Below are 17,289 nucleotides of genomic sequence, written 5' to 3' on the forward strand. Positions count from 1 at the left end.
ATGAAAAGAAAGACGAGTTAAACTCGTGTGCAAATAATTCAGAACATTTATATGACAAAGGCTGACTTCAATAAGTGAAGGGTTGTTCCTTTTTCTCAATTATTTTTTATAACTCATTTGATGGGTTTGCAGACAATAAAATGCAGTTATTACAAAATCCTTTGATGCATAGTAAATGAATGACCTAATAATGAATCAAATTTGTGACCTTTGACCTCAATGTGTCACCTTGACCTTAGACCATAGGATTATGGGTGTTGAATGTGAACACCCCCAGATGATTGAGATTAACTATGGCAAGTTTCATGCCTCTGACCCATGTGTTAATGGAGATAAAGCTCTAAGCTTATATTAAAAAGCATTGTTTTCAAGATATAAAGGGCCATAACTCCATTATTAAGAGATGGTGTACAATGCCGTTTGGCGTGCATCATCCTCTTATCCATATATATACTCATACCACGTTTCAATAAAATCCGCCACAGCACTTCAAAGGTATGGCTCCGGATACAAAAGTGCCGGAAAGACGGATGGACAACGCCAACACAATATCCCTCCGCCTATGGCGGGGGATTACAAAATCAAGATTAACAACAGACCTATCATGTTTTAACTTAAAAAAGTGTCCCTCAATTTGGTTTATCTGAAAGAACTGAACAAAAGTGTCACTATCTATGTAAAAGCCATACAGCACTAGTGTAATGGATGAATCGTACTGAAAGTACTTTAGTACGCTCAATAGTACGCTCAATAGAAAATTTGCGATATAAACTGAACTAAAAATGAGCAAAAATAAGCAAAACAATATAGCACAATAAAAACATAACTAAAAATGTTATTTCACAGTGAGCCGATATAAACTAATCATATCGCATGACCATATATTTGGGCACCATATACGCTTCCATAATTTTTAAACAACGACCTTTGTCCACATAAATTATATCGACTCCTTCAGTTATATCGCCATGTCAACATTATGTTACTTGCAAGTCATCAAGATTATACGCCGTCATACAGTAAACAACACAGAAATAGATGAATTTACAATACGGCTAAAGGTTATAATATCGGAAGAGATTTAGGCTCTTATGTCAACATGCGAGTTGTTTAAGTCTTGACAACTTATCTTATGTCGAAAAATCACTATAATTTTAGGCGTCATGCTCTTTTGAAAATGACTTGCCATTGTAGTTATAGTCGACACGATGGGTTATTTTTGGCGACATGACACCTTTTTCATATCATGCCGTCATAGAATGTTGACATCATCACAGTATCAGGGTGTACCATATACGTTTCCATATTTTTCAAACCATGAGAAAAAGCTGGGGCTGAAAATTACGGAAGCGTATATGTTACACCCCAATAATATGGTAATGCCGGATTAATTTGTATCGACTTACTGTGAAATAACATGATATTTCGACATAGTATTGCAGCTTTTTCCCACTTAATTGTATTCGCCATAACGACATTAAGTTAAAGTCTCGACGTAAATGTTTCCGGCTTTTTTCGAAAAAAACATTCGGTCTACATGATCTAAGTCGACAAATCAACATAATTGTTGGCGTCATGCTGTTGTGAAAATGACTTGCCATCATAGTTTTAGTCGACACGATGAGTTATTTGTTTTACGTCATGACACCTTTGTCATATCATGCCGTCATAAAATGTTGACATTATGACAGCATCAGGGTGTACCATATATGCTTCCATAGAAAATGGAATAAAATTACGTCGTCGTAAAGAACCATAGGCTTACATAATCAGTGTTTCCATATGGGACACGCTGATAACCTATTTGTTGGTCTGATTAAAAGTTGTGGCTTATACGTCGGTATAGGGTAAGATTAAATATTTAATGAGACGCATCAAACGAATAAAATATTTAAACGGACTAAGTCAATGGACAAAATTAGCAGTATTATTTAATATAAATGAATATTGCATATAATAGAGATAACAAAACGTAAACTATTCGCGAAAGCCTTCTTATTAAACTATAACACAATCATTACCGTTGTCAGGTTTCTCGTTGCCTACACGCCTTCTTGCAGCTCTCCAGCATGAACCGGGGGTTCCGCTGGAACTTGCCCTGGTTCGCCCACACGGCACATTGCCAACTCTCGTGGGCGTTAAAGCACTCGCCTAGAGAACGAGAACAATGCCATTGTCTCTTATAGGAATTCTTTAGAATTGAAGCACTCGCCTAAAACCAAAAGATCAATTTGTGAAATAAGTGAAATGTTATATACTTGCTTTGCGGATATACGTCTTTTGCTCTCCATTGGTATAGTGTTTTCCCTATAACATTATAATTTACTAGTATTAAGAATGATTGAACCGGGTTCAAGAAATAACTTAAATTACATTCCAAGTATAGATTGCACATGCAAACGTGATCAAGTACATAATAATGAAACATATGTCGATACAGGTTGCGGGACTCGTACCATCTTTGTCGTCTTGTTTGGCCTTGGAGCAGGAGTCGGAGCCATCGGGACAGATGCACTTGCAATTCTGGTCCACGTAGCCACCGTTGTTACAGACGATGGAGCTGTCACATTGTTCTGGAGTGAGAGTGGTTAATATGTAGGCATTCTGATTGCGGCCACTTTAAGTGAGAGTGGTTAATATGTAGGCATTCTGATTGCGGACGCTTGGAGTGAGAGTGGTTAATATGTAGGCATTCTGATTGCGGCCACTTGGAGTGAGAGTGGTTAATGTGTAGACATTCTGATTGCGGCCACTTGGAGTGAGAGTTGTTAATATGTAGGCATTCTGATTGCGGCCACTTGGAGTGAGAGTGGTTAATATGTAGGCATTCTGATTGCGGCCACTTGGAGTGAGAGTGGTTAATATGTAGGCATTCTGATTGCGACCACTTGGAGTGAGAGTGGTTAATATGTAGGCATTCTGATTGCGGCCACTTGGAGTGAGAGTGGTTAATAGGTAGGCATTCTGATTGCGGCCACTTGGAGTGAGAGTGGTTAATATGTAGGCATTCTGATTGCGGCCACTTGGAGTGAGAGTGGTTAATATGTAGACATTCTGATTGCGGCCACTTTAACGTTTAGGGAAAATTAGTCAAGTTAGTAGTATTTGTCGACCCCAGGCTAAGGTTACGCAAAAGCGGATTTTTTTGTTGTAATGTGCTGACTAAATAATAAATTAAAAAAAAATCACATTCTGTGTAATCCGTTTCACTAAGCTCCTTTTCCCATATTATTATTATAGTTATTTTTTATATTTATCGGTGAATGATCGACCAAAAGAATATGTCATAAATTTTGGGTTTACATTTCCGTCCGAATATTATTGCTAAGTTTTAAAATGCTGCTATCCACTATATTTTTATTTATCAATATGCCAGTGTTTCTATCCCGTTGTATTAAGTCGCCTATATATACCGTTTACACAGTGAGCAATCTTCACAAAAAAGTTCCATAAAACGACTGACGCATATTAAATCAATTTTATACTTAGAACGGAAAATATGTAATAAACATCAAACTAATTTTATTTTCTCGCGGATTCTTAAAACAAAAATATCGCTGAACATAACTTACTTGCGCATTGATACATGAGGTTGACTATCTTGACGTCAGTAAAAGATAGTTCCTTCCGGTACACGCGACCAATGGAGCTTTCCTTATCGGGGTGCAGAGCTTTAATAGTTTGCGATTTACCATCCGATGAAAACGCCTGCAGCAATACGAACATATTTTATAAAGTAACATGCGAAAAATTCAATACAAGCTATTGAAACACTAAAAATCCGGTTAGTATTATTTGTATAAGCTCAATTTATGGTTGCTTCGAAAAGAACAATATCGCATGAAATACAGTTTTTAGTGCATATACGCCTTAAATTGCGGAGATTAAGATTCTGAAATTATTTTCAAAAACTGTATGCGACTATAAAACAATACACATGTTTTGTCGATGGAAGATTAATTGAAAAGCTTCGAGCAGATATTAATCTTAAAATAACCCTCACAGTTATCCCATAATGCATCACAGATGAATATTCATAGTCCACTTTCAGCTGGTCCACTTCCTGTGCGGAATATTTATTGAACCAGATGCGCATGCTCGGCTGCACGTTCTGGTAGAGGATCTCGATGTACTGGTCTCTGTTGGGGTGCTGGTGCTCGTGCACGAGACCAATGGCGTGCCCTATCTCGTGCAAGTACCGTTCTTTTCTGAAATACAGCGGACGAGTGAAGCAAAGTGTTATTTGAATACGGATATTTCATTCTTTCTGAGAGTCTCTCATACAAATTCAGCTTCCTCAGAGTGGCAATTTTCAAACTTTCAAACACAATCTCGAAACGTTGCCAACATTTTTTTTGCCATATTCTGTTTTAGCATTATTTCCTTAATCTAAAATGATAATGCAATCTATCAGTATCCGTTTAACGGGGTATGGTCAATTTTTAAATTAAAACATTCAGGTAAATAAAGTCGATTAAACGTTGATAAATAGAGACTTACAGGCTTCTACTTTGTCGTTGTTAAGATATCAAGGTAGGCTTAGAATGTCAAAAACAACAGCCTTTAAAATGATCCAAACGCTATAGTCTACTTTTGATTTCAACCTCCAATATCGTTGGAAAAATGCACCAAAAACGCATAAAAAGAAGTTTTCCAGTTATACGCGACACATGCACAAAACGGATATTTAAATCGTTTCATATGCCACATGGACACATCGTTCACCCATAAACAAAATTCCATGTGTCCATTTCGGCTTTACATTTTGCATTCAGTATACCTTTTTTACAAGTACAAAATGTTAATAAATTTTGCGGGCCGGCTATTTTCGTTGGTAATGCGTTGAGCTACAAATCCGAAGATTGCAGGTTCGATAACTGGCCCAGACACAAAACTTGTCCGGGGATTAGAAATGTAATGTGTCTTGTTTTGTGAAAATTTCGCAAAATGCATGTGCGTACAGTGTCAACCCAGATTAGCCTGTGCAGACCGCACAGGCTAATCAGGGACGACACTTTTCGCTTTCGTTTAAAGGAAGTCACTTTTTACCAAAAATCTAGTTTAAGCGGTAAGTGTCGTCCCTGATTAGCCTGTGCGGATTGCACAGGCTAATCTGCGACGACATTTTACGCACATGCATTATGTCCAGTTTTCTCAGAACGCGACTCAAATAATTTTTTTCTTAAACCGTTTCCCCCCACCCCCCACTCTGAGTATAGTATGGTTGTTATCCGCTACTCGCTAAAGTGTGCTATCCCTGAGTCGGTAGACTGACAGCCGTGATCTCAAATAAATGCAGTTGACAACTATAAAAACAAGAGCTGTAAGAAGACAGCACGCTCGACTTTTCGAGTGCTTAACAGTATAAAGGGGAAATTGTTCATATGCAATAAGGTCAAGGTAATATAGTCATATTCTAACTGGAATAGGGCCATAATTGAAACATATTAATCGCGTATGTTTTAAAAAGTGGTACATTATAGACGATTCTGAGTTCAAGTATATTTTCCACAATCTATTGAACATTTGTAAAGACATTAAACAAACTAATAAGATTATATTTCAAGTTTGATAGCAATAGCTTGGATGTGATGGTTGGACGGTCTTTCAAAAATAAAATAATAAAAATTAAAATTTGTGTTTTTACTATGTTTAAAAAAAATTGTGTGTGGGGTGGTGGAGAGGGGGAATTATTTGGCTGTGTGGTCATTTAATAGATGATATTTCAAAACTAAGAAAAAAAAGGAAAAACAAAATTTCAGGTGGGGGGATGCTGGGGTGCGGGCGGGGAATGATTTGGGTGGAGTCCATTGTGGTATGTAAGGTAGGTGTTGTAAGTGTTGCAAGAGCTGTGTTCGTGAAACACAATGCCCACTTCTGCGCCGCTTTGAAGCTATATCTTTGACCTTGAAAGATGACATTGACCTTGACATTTCACCACTCAAAATGTGCAGCTCCATGGGATACGCATGCATGCCAAATATCGAGTTGCTATCATCAATATTGCAAAATTTGACCTTTGACCTTGAAGGATGAAATTGACATTTCACCACTCAAAATGTGCAGCTCCATGAGTTACGCATGCATGCCAAATATCGAGTTGCTATCTTAAATATCGCGAAATTTGAACTTTGGCCTTGCAGGATGACCTTGACCTTTAACCACTCAAAATGTGCAGCTACATGATATACGCATGTATGCCAAATATCAAGTTGATATCTTCAATATTGCAAAATTTGACCTTGACCTTTGACCTTGAAGGATGACATTGACCTTCCATCACTTAAAATGTGCAGCTTAATGAGATACGCATGCATGCCAAATATTGAGTTGCTATCTTCAATATTGCAAATTTTGACCTTTGGCCTTGATCTTTGACATTCAAGGATGACTATGACCTTTCACCACTTAAAATGTGCAGCTCCATGAGATACGCATGCATGCCAAATATCGAGTTGCTATCTTTAATATTGCAAAATTTTACCTTTTACCTAGACCTTGGAGGATGACCTTGACCTTTCACTACGCAAAATGTGCAGCTCCCTGAGAAAAGTACAAGAAATTACAATGCTAATAATTTGTACAGTTTCTCAAAGTTTTTTTATTACCCATTTACATTTTAAATCCAAATATTTGTCCTGTTCACCTAATTAAATTAATGTAATTCTTTCATTCACGTATTGTTCGAGTGGTAGGTTCTCCCACCAGTACAGAGCTGATTGTCATCTTGTTGTTCAATGCATACCCACCTCAAGGTCAGAGACGTGATTGGAATAGGTTGAGCAGCAGAAAATATATCGTTTCGAATAAACATCTGAAATTCTTAGCCCTTCATTTCTGTAACTAAAACTTCAAAAAAAAGGTTTTGATTTAAAAAAATTAAATTATATTGCCATTAATGGTAAATTGATGGTTTTGTATTTTAAGGTGAATACTAATCACCTTAATCTTGAGCCAGTTTAGTTTAAACCTATTTTATTTTAGCTCAATTGCATCGAAAGCCTTATTTGAAACGCTCTCCAGTCCGTTTCCTGGAACTATTGGGGCTCGAACCCACAACCTCCTGATTGATAGGCAGACACCATAACCACAACATACAGCCTATTTGAATCCGTTTGCAAATATTAATTTGAGCTAGGTACACATAACAGAAAAACGTGTGTGTACCAAGGAATTAGTTTAGGTCCAAATAACGTATACTCTAATAAATGGAAGAGCAAAGTCCGTTCTTTTTAATTTGATAACAACATTTCAGGCCCAAATTTCACAGTGTTCATTATGGATCTAAGAGAGATGACACTGCGTGACTTCAGGAAAGAGCTGCCAGTGTCCGTGCAGGAGTACAACACCATGATGACAAGGACCATCATATCATGTGACGTGAGTGTTCATCTCACCTTGCCTTGCAGCAACTTCGGTAGTCATAATAGCCCATGTTTGAAATGGGAAATTCCTGTGGATAATTTTTCTATATATGAGTTGTTAAACTCTTGATGAAAATGGAATATTCATGTAGTAAAATTTTCGGTCAGTTCAATGAGTAGTTAAATAAACGTTGAGGAAAATAAGATATTCTTGTAGTTAAATTATTAAAATGCAGATCTGTTTAACATGCAGTTTAAAACTTTAAAAGTTTGGGTTTATTCAAATGGCAGTCGCAATATATGGGGCGTATGCCCCCCAGGCCACATGCCCTTACAATATTTTAGACAAAATCGAATTTATGCCCTCTGGTACCTATGCCAACCTGTACTTATGCTACGCCGCTTACTTGCTACTCGAAAGCTGACCTTTTTGGAAGTTTTCCATTCCGCAAATTATGTTTCACAGTTTTACAAGTGACGCATTAAATATATTATTTAAATGCTGAAAGAGATTTCCCAACTATTTAAAATGTTAAGGTATTTTTTTCATACAAACACCTAATCAATTCCCTAATTTTCAAGAAATGTACCAAATGGTTTGTTCTTTGACACTAAATAAGTTTGCTGTTCCAATACATGTATTTGTATTCTTTCATAAATTTTAGATGCGGGATAAACGTAGTGATTGTCCTGTGTTTTTTGAACCTCAGTAACAGGTTAAGAGGATTTTAAAATTTTTGCCAACTCTCCTTTCAACATCACTTCAGTACTTACACATTTGTTTCTTATTACCATTCCAAATAAATACATTTTAACTTATCGAACCTTGATTTAATTTTGACTTATTATGAAAAAATGATCTGTTGATAACATAGTACATTACTAAGTACATTACTATATTTTTATGCCCCCGGATCGAAAGATCGGGGGTATATTGATAACATAGTTCATTATTAAGTACATTACTAAGTACATTACTAAGTGCATTACTATATTTGTATTCCCCCGGATCGAAAGATCGGGGGTATATTGTTTTAGGCCTGTCTGTCTGTCAGTCATTCATTCATTCATTGTGTGTTTTCCAAAACTTTAACATTGGTAGATATATATTAAGCAACTTGACATTTGGCATGCATGTGCATCTCATGGAGCTGCACATTTTGAGTGATGAAAGGTCAAGATCATGCTTCAAGGTCAAAGGTCAAATATATGACTTCAAAGCGGCGCAATAGGGGGCATCGTGTTTCTGTCAAGCAAATGTCTTGTTTCCTGATGTTTTAATGTTTAAAGATGATGTTTTAATTAAAAAAAAAATTTTTTACTAACTGGTTTATTTGTATGTGTTGATACATGTTTTGACTTATCAGTGTCTTAGACACAATCGAGTTTTTGTTGAGATTCAATGTTTATGAGGTAGATACAGGAACTTACTGATGATATTTGGTTATGAAACTAACATGGCAATATGTTTGCTTTTCTGTTCAGGTGACTCGAGTTTTGGGAACTTCAGGCTCTGACTATATATTCATCGTGTTCAACAATCGCATTCGCTGTATATCACTATTCTCGGGGCAGACTGTTGTCAGGAAAGGTCCATTACCAAGTGCTGATGATGAGCAGGAGGATGAAGAGGAAGACACTGGTGGGTGGGGCTTGGCTGAATGTAGTGAATTGTGGTTTAGTTTATTCATTTGTATGTGCAGACACTGTCTTAGGAAAGGTTTGAAACTTACAAATTATGATGATAATGATGCAATGGAGAGTAGGAAACAAAAGGGAATATGGGGTAGGTTGTAATATAGCTCATTGTGGGTTTGTAAATTTAACTGTTTTACTGAAATGATTGTAACAGGTGTTTTACTTGTTCAGCTTTATTTATAAACTAAACAAACCCATATCACCTTTAAACCAACATAAAAATACTCAAAGAGAAAAAATATTTAAATTTCCTAGGATATCAATAGTCAGGGCATGATTTGACAGTCTCCGATGTGCTATATACTTTTGGTTGGATACAATAATCAAAATATAAATAACTGTCATGTAGGGTTTTAATTGTTTTCTAATGAAATGCAAAACAATTTGATGTAGTAAAGTTTTATTTTTTTAACATTAAAAAAATAAAATATGAAAACAATCTATTTCAAGCTTCTTTACTTATGTTTACATATCCACCATGTGTTGATTGATGTATTGCACGTATGCGTGTAACTTTCCATTATGAATATTTTATTATCATGGCTGTATGACATCAGGTATGGACACACATGTGTTTTATATATACAGATCGCTTCAACGGCTGTATTATTGATGAGACCCTTCTAGATCTGCCCCTATCCACTGACTGTACAGTGGTCAGCTTTGAAGGCCGAATACACCTGGTCCTGTTTGCAAGGGTAATTCTTACCAACATTCAACTTGTACAATAGATAACAACAAATGAGTTTACTGAATTTTGCATTATCTTGTATATGCCCCTCATTATTTGCAATATTAAGAATCCTGAAGATTTGAAACAAATCTACCAATATGTTAATTTATGTAGAAATTCCTATGTGTATCTGAATAGCCAAATGTTGGAACTAACGTTTGAGAATTAGTTTGTTTACACACCCACAAAGTTTGGGGCATAAGGCATTGAACTTGTCTGTGGCTCTATAACTACGTTTGTCGGTTTGTTTGCACAATTGTACCTGTTTATATAGGTACGTCCTGAAACGTTGTGTACTTTACCGCTCTTGAACTGGTCATTTTCACTCATACGTTTACAGCTAAATAGTTACACCGGTAGTTCTATGGGATTTTAAAGGGAGGAATTTTGGCTCAACTAATTTAAGCATATTTATGCCTTTTGTAATGTGCTAGTAAGTATGAAATATATGCATGTTTAAAGACAATGTTTTAATTAAGAAAACAAATATTTTACTAACTGGTTTATTTGTATGTGTTGATACATATTTTTACTTATCAGTGTCTTGGACACAATCGAGTTTTTGTTGAGATTCAATGTTTATGAGGTAGATACAGGAACTTCTATAAACAGTTTTTAGAAAACATTAAATAACAATAAGTTATAAATTGTATTTCAGAAATGTCCGAGATGTACATAGTCACGTTCATAGACAAAAACAATTATGCAGACAGACGGGCTCTGTGGAAGACGTATACCACAATGTAAGTGAATAATATCAGAATCAGAATCGTTTATTCAGGCTTTAGCATTACAAGCTCATCGTCATTTACAATCGTATACAATAACAGCATGAAGTAAATACAAACAAAACAAGGGCTGTCCCATGTAAAACATGCATGCCCCCCATATGGACTCTCCGATTTAGTGACAGCCATTTCGTGAATATGTTTTTTGTCACTGTGACCTTGACCTTTGATCTAGTGACCTGAAAATCGTTAGAGGTCATCTGCCAGTCATGATCAATGTACTTATGATGTTTCATGATCCTAGCCATAAGCGTTCTTGAGTTATCATCCGGAAACCAATTTACTATTTCGGGTCACCGTGACCTTGACCTTTGACCTAGTGACCTAAAAATCAATAGGGGTCATCTGCGAGTCATGATCAATCTACCTATCAAGTTTCATGATCCTTGGAATAAGCGTTCTTCGGTTATCATCCGGAAACCATTTTACTATTTCGGGTCATCGTGAACTTGACCTAGTGACCTCAAAATCGATAGGGGTCATCTGCGAGTCATGATCAATGTACCTATGAGGTTTCATGATCCTAGGCATAAGCGTTCTTGAGTTATTATCCGGAAACCATTTTACTATTTCTAGTCACCACGACCTTGACCTTTGACCTAGTGACCTCAAAATCGATAGGGGTCATCTGCAAGTCATCATCAATGTACCTATGAAGTATCATGATAGTAGCCATTACCGTTCTTGAGTAATCATCCGGAAACCATTTTACTATTTCAGGCCACCGTGACCTTGACCTTTGATATAGTGACCTGAAAATCAATAGGGGTCAACTGCGAGTCATGATCAATCTACCTATCAAGTCATATGATCCTAGGCATAAGCGTTCTTGAGATATCATCCGGAAACCATTTTACTATTTCGGGTCATCGTGACCTTGACCTTTGACCTAGTGACCTGAAAATCAATAGGGGTCATCTGCGAATCATGATCAATAAACCTATGAAGTTTCATGATCCTAGGCATAAGCGTTTTTGAGTTATCACCCGGAAACCATTTTTCTATTTTGGGTCACCGTGACCTTGTCCTTTGACCTAGTGACCTGAAAATCAGTAGGGATCATCTGCCAGCCATTATCAATCTACCTTCGAAGTTTTATGATCCTAGGCCTAAGCGTTCTTGGGTTATCATCCGGAAACCATTTTACTATTTCGGGTCACTGTGAACTTGACCTTTGACCTAGTGACCTGAAAATCAATAGGGGTCATCTGCGAGTCATGATCAATCTACCTATCACGTTTCATGATCCTAGGCCTAAGCGTTCTCGAGTTATCCTCCGGAAACCATTTTACTATTTCGGGTCACCGTGACCTTGACTTTTGACCTAGTGACCTCAAAATCATTAGGGATTATCTGCGATTCATGATCAATGTACCTTTGAAGTTTCATTATCCTAGGCCCAAGCGTTCTTGAGTTATTATCCGGAAACCACCTGGTGGACGGACCGACCGACAGACCGACCGACCGACAGACAGACCGACATGTGCAAAGCAATATACCCCCTCTTCTTCGAAGGGGGTCATAAATATACTCATTCCAAAGAAAGATCAATTTACAAAATAAGGAGTAAACATGTTAATGTGTTTTCGTGAGAATGTTATAACATAATTTCAAACGTAGTTTAATAATTGCAGCATTAATTGTATTATTCTGCAACAAGTTGCACTAGTGAATAGAATTATTGTTTCAATCTTCATATGGAAGATATTACTCGGTTTTTTGTATGCATTTAAACCTTTGAGTCTTTTTAACAAGGAAAAATACATGAATATAAATTTGTATGATGGGCATATAAAACCGCATAATCCAACTTCATATTTGAATGTTATTTTTCATTCGTAGTTAAATGAAATTTATACTTATCGGATAGAAATGCTGATAACTTTGAAGCTGTTTGTAATGAAAATCATATGTCGAAGTGTGTTACGCTTACTTGTAGTTAAGTAATGTATTAGTGTTTATAATAGTTCTTTCCCCTTTGTTGACCACCTATACGAAACACGAAACTATAGTTGGTCTATAGGGATATTGCTCCTTAGTAAATATTAAAACAGTATCAGTAAGAGGGAAATCTTAGTTTTAAAAGTAAAATCTCCATCTTTATACACTAGTCAATTTAATTTAAATTGTATCATACCCCAGCGTCGACCATCTATGCGAAAAAAGAAATATAGATGATCTAGGAGTATGTATGTGACAAAATTACTTTCGTAGCAGTTACACAAAACATTAAATATTTGATAAACAAATAAAAATACAAACAGCACACAAACATACACAAACATGATACAGGGGTATGTATGCTGCAAGATTACTTTCGTAACAATTATACAATACATTAAGTATTTGAAAAATAAATAAAAGGAGAAGCAGCACAAAAAATACACAAACATGATCCAAGGGTTTGTATGCGTCAAACTAACTTTCATACCAATTATACAATACATTAAATATTTGAAAATCAAATAAATACACATACAGCAAAAAGCATACATAAACCTGAATTTCATGTAAGCCCGAGGATTGAAGTATCAGACGCACTTTTGATGCCCAGTTTGAAAGAAAATTGTTAGCATTTATGTTATTTAAATGTTCGTGTAAAACGGTATTTAAAATACAATTTTCTTGTTTGACTGTGTGTATCTTTAAAAAGTATTTAACAATTATTATGTATCTTTCTATATACAGTGGAAATCTAACCAGTTTGCTATACAATGCAAGAGTATTTGTAGAGGGTTTTACATTAAGGACCCGTTTACCAAATTTTTTGTGTACTCTTTCTAAAGTTTCACCTTGATAGTAACCCCAAACTTCCGAGCAGTAATTTAAAACTGATAGGACATACGCGTCAAATAGGTTAAACATTATATTTATTGGTACTTTGTTATTGTTAATTAAAGACATAAGCGCATGTAAAGATCGCAATCCTTTCCCCGCAAGTGTTTTCATGGCTAGAGCGAATGACCCGCCGCTGGTAAACACAACCCCTAAGTAGTTGAAGGAGTTAACAATAACTCTTGATTATTATAAAACCATTTATCGGTAGCACCTACCATCCCCCCATTTCTAAAGATCATTACTTTAGTTTTTTCGATGTTTATTGTTAAATTCCATTTTTGACAATATGAATAAAGACTATTGAGAGAATTTTGCAGTCCATCTTTGGATTCAGATACGAGCACTGCGTCGTCATCGAATAGTAATAAGAAAATAGCGATTTGGTCAATATTTATACCTGCATCTATATTTTCCTGCATCTCAATATCATTTAGAAAGAAAGAAAAGCAGATCGGAGAGGTGATCCCCCCCTGGAATAGTCCAATGTTGCTATTGAAAAAATTTGACAATGTTCCTAAATGTTTTACGCAAAGTTTAGCTTCACTGTACATAGAATGGATATTAATTTTCCGTCGATTCCTAAATGTATAATCCACAAAAAAGCAATACAATTTTTTCTTATTACATTTTTGTGTCTGTATCAGCGAGTTTAAAATAAACACTGGGTCTATACAGCCATAACTGTGTTTAAATCCAAATTGAGCGTCCGTTAAAACCGAGTTTTCGTCAGCCCATAATTTAAGTCGCTCGTTCAATACTATAGTGAACAATTTAGAAAAACAGCTTGTTAGTGTAATCCCCCTATAATTATTTGGGTCGGATTGGTCACCTTTTTTATGAATGGGGATAATCATGCCCGAGGCCCAAGCACGGGAAAATGACTTTGAGTTCAGTATGTGATTAAAAAATGTGTAAAGCGGGCGGACTATTTGTGGTGCGCATACCTTAAAATATTCATACAGAACATTGTCAATCGATGATGATTTATTAACACCAAGTTTCTTAATTGCTTTTAAAATTTCAGTGTCCGAAATTAGGCTATCTAGGCATTCAAATGTCGATCCAATATCTTGGTTATTATCAAACTTGCTAATAAAGTTTGAATAATCATCATTCGTTTGCGTGTCGCCACCAGACATGAGTGTATTAAACTAGTTTTTAAATTCTTCATTTGAAATATCATCTCCGGTTGCCGATTGTTTTCGCGATTTAAATATTTTCCAAAATTCTTTCGGTGACTTTCGCCTTAGATCATTCATCTTACGACAGCGGGCATTATTATATGAATTTTTTTACTTTCAACATTGATATTAATAATACTAAATAAGTTATTTTATACAGTCACGTTATTTGAGTTTTGCTGAACTTGCAAAAGCATGTATTTCAAATGAAAATACAGCATAACAACATATATTGGTTAAAACAATTTCACAGATTAATTTATCATACAAGTTACAAAATTAAAGATAATTTATTTTTTATGGAATTAACACATTAAATGTGATAGGAGCTGTTTCCCTGGAAAGTCCAAATGTTCACGTTTTGTTTTAATAGTTATGTATTATCATTCTTTTTGTGTAAAAAAAAATCATCAATATATACATCAATACTTTTAAGTACAGGTAATCATTATACAAAGGACATATAACTGAAATAAATGCTACAAACTACATCACCAAAACCATAAATTTTGAGTAGTATAAGCCATTCCACTTGTTTTTATAAAAAACCAAGGCTGATAATACAATCAGCAGTCATCAAAAATCAATTTAAAATAATATGTCAAGATAATGCAATAACAAATTCTAAAAATGCAATTTATATGAACATAACAGCAAATCTTTTAAAGCTATTACAATCACCTATCACTAAAGATATACAAGACCAACCACACACCATATTACATCATAAAAAATGCACGGAATATTATACATTTTTCAATAATCAAAATGAAATTTATAATAGTTATCTTAATAAATGAGCATAATTATATATACATTTTTGTATAATTATCAGTTATTAAAATGCAATTGAAAGAACCAGCATCATAATAAATGACACTGAATTATGATGAAAGCAGGTATCTCTATATTTATGTTTTTGCTAAACTTTTGTTTGTATTTAATTACACATATCAACAAAATTACAAAATGTACAATTTTATAATAGATCAGAATATATTTGCAACAATATACACACATACAACGAAAGTCATATAATAATGGACTCTGTTAAATAAATTCATGGTGTAGAAGCAGACATGACTGGCTTCAGTCTAAAAGGTCATATACATGTAATGACAAAGAGAAAACACAATAAAGGGGGTGGACATTTGTAATTTCCATTATTTGAATTAAGAATAAATATTACTATTAAGATAACATAAACAGTTATTTACTTTGGATGGCATTCATAATGGGTTAAAATGGATTGCAAGTGTAACGGAAAATAATACAAAATGTGTGCTCAAAAACAGTACAATAAATTGAAATACATGCAAATATATATTTTTATTTACCATATAGCATAACTGATTTAGCTTATTTATTAATAACCTTATAAACATCCAGAAATGTTTCCAGACCAAATCATCAGATTGTCCCACTTAAACTAAGAGTGAACACGAGTGATTGGCTAATGGACGACGTACAGCACGTGAGTGTGGCGGCACGCAAGATACTCCTACGTAAGGTGGATATGGAACTGAGGAAAGCGGGGCTTATCAGGGACCATCCACGCACCATTAAACGAATCATGCTGTCAGACAAAGTGGAAAATTACAAGATACTGGATAAAACAGTAAGTTTAATTTGTGTTTTTTCCCCGGAAAAATGTATGTTTAATTTCACTCTGTGCATGCTATTTACAAAAGGCTTGATAACTGTTCCTTACAACATGTTTATCTTTTTTCCCAGGTCACAGAGAGAGCCTTGCTGGACAAGGAAGCGGTGATGCAGAGACGGGCTGCAAGTCGAGCTGAGACTGCCAGCCCAAAAATAGACGAGGACGATAAATTCTAGGGATCTTGTTGCCTTGGTGATATCATATGAAATGCGATTCCTGTTCTATGGAGCCTGATACCATAGTGTTGTCATTTTAAATGTGCTTCTTCTAGTGATATTTTCGCATATTGATTTCATTAGGACCATACTCAGGCTTTAGTGACCTTGTTGTCATCGTGATGTCATTTAGACTAGGGCCTGGCTTTAATCACGCCGTTACCATAGGGGTATTTTAGGGACATTGATTCTACGTCAATGTCATCGACATGGTGATTAGGTATTGGAAATGGACTATGACTCCGGATTTCGGGACCATGTTTCCATAGAAACGATATTGAGGTCGTGGTTTAGTTTTAAGGGACCTTGTTTCCGTAGTGATAACATCGAGTCTGTGATTAAGTTTATTTGACATTGTCATAAACACAAACAATGGAGGAGAGCTGATTTTATGTATTGTGCAGTCTGTAAGAACAACATAACTCAAAAAAGACAATATTTTGTAAAATCTGGTGCGTCTATGTCGTATTAAGCAAAACAGCTTAATCTGTTTATGATCTTTTAATGTCCCCCAGTCTGTACTGGTGGACATATTTTTTTTGCCCTGTCTGTTTGTTGGTTTGTTTGTTTGCGTCAAACTTTAACATTGGCCATAACTTTTGCAATATTGAAGATAGCAACTTGATATTTGGCATGCATGTGTTTCTCGTGCAGTTGCACATTTTGAGTGGTGGAAGGTCATGGTCATCCTTCATGGTCAAAGGTCAAATATATGGGGGGTCATAGTGTTTCACAAACACATCTTGTTTCGTATTGTTTTTATATTGTTATGTGTACTTACGAAACAAAAGTATACTATTTTGTTTTAT

At 35.5% G+C, this 17,289-nt stretch overlaps 1 protein-coding gene and 1 long non-coding RNA gene across 2 annotated transcripts in view; one reads left to right on the forward strand and one right to left on the reverse strand.

The window, feature by feature from the left end:
- The window catches only part of LOC127834238 (zinc metalloproteinase nas-14-like), a 34,660-nt gene extending 29,909 nt beyond the window's left edge, over nucleotides 1–4,751 (reverse strand). Inside the window, exons 1-5 of the mRNA XM_052359919.1 lie at nucleotides 4,726–4,751; nucleotides 4,004–4,208; nucleotides 3,573–3,708; nucleotides 2,457–2,573; nucleotides 2,047–2,151 (exon numbers count right to left, since the gene is read on the reverse strand). Coding sequence (XP_052215879.1) covers nucleotides 2,047–2,151; nucleotides 2,457–2,573; nucleotides 3,573–3,708; nucleotides 4,004–4,208; nucleotides 4,726–4,751 — 589 coding nt within the window. The remainder of the gene's footprint in view (nucleotides 1–2,046; nucleotides 2,152–2,456; nucleotides 2,574–3,572; nucleotides 3,709–4,003; nucleotides 4,209–4,725) is intronic.
- A 2,611-nt stretch (nucleotides 4,752–7,362) lies between these two features.
- Nucleotides 7,363–9,807, forward strand: LOC127836691 (uncharacterized). Its single transcript, XR_008028874.1, has 3 exons — nucleotides 7,363–7,380; nucleotides 8,850–9,006; nucleotides 9,651–9,807. It is a non-coding gene; the product is annotated as an uncharacterized LOC127836691 (long non-coding RNA).
- Nucleotides 9,808–17,289: the final 7,482 nt, after the last annotated feature.

The sequence above is a fragment of the Dreissena polymorpha genome, chromosome 6 (assembly GCF_020536995.1).
Source record: "Dreissena polymorpha isolate Duluth1 chromosome 6, UMN_Dpol_1.0, whole genome shotgun sequence".
Taxonomy (NCBI): Eukaryota; Metazoa; Mollusca; class Bivalvia; order Myida; family Dreissenidae; genus Dreissena; species Dreissena polymorpha.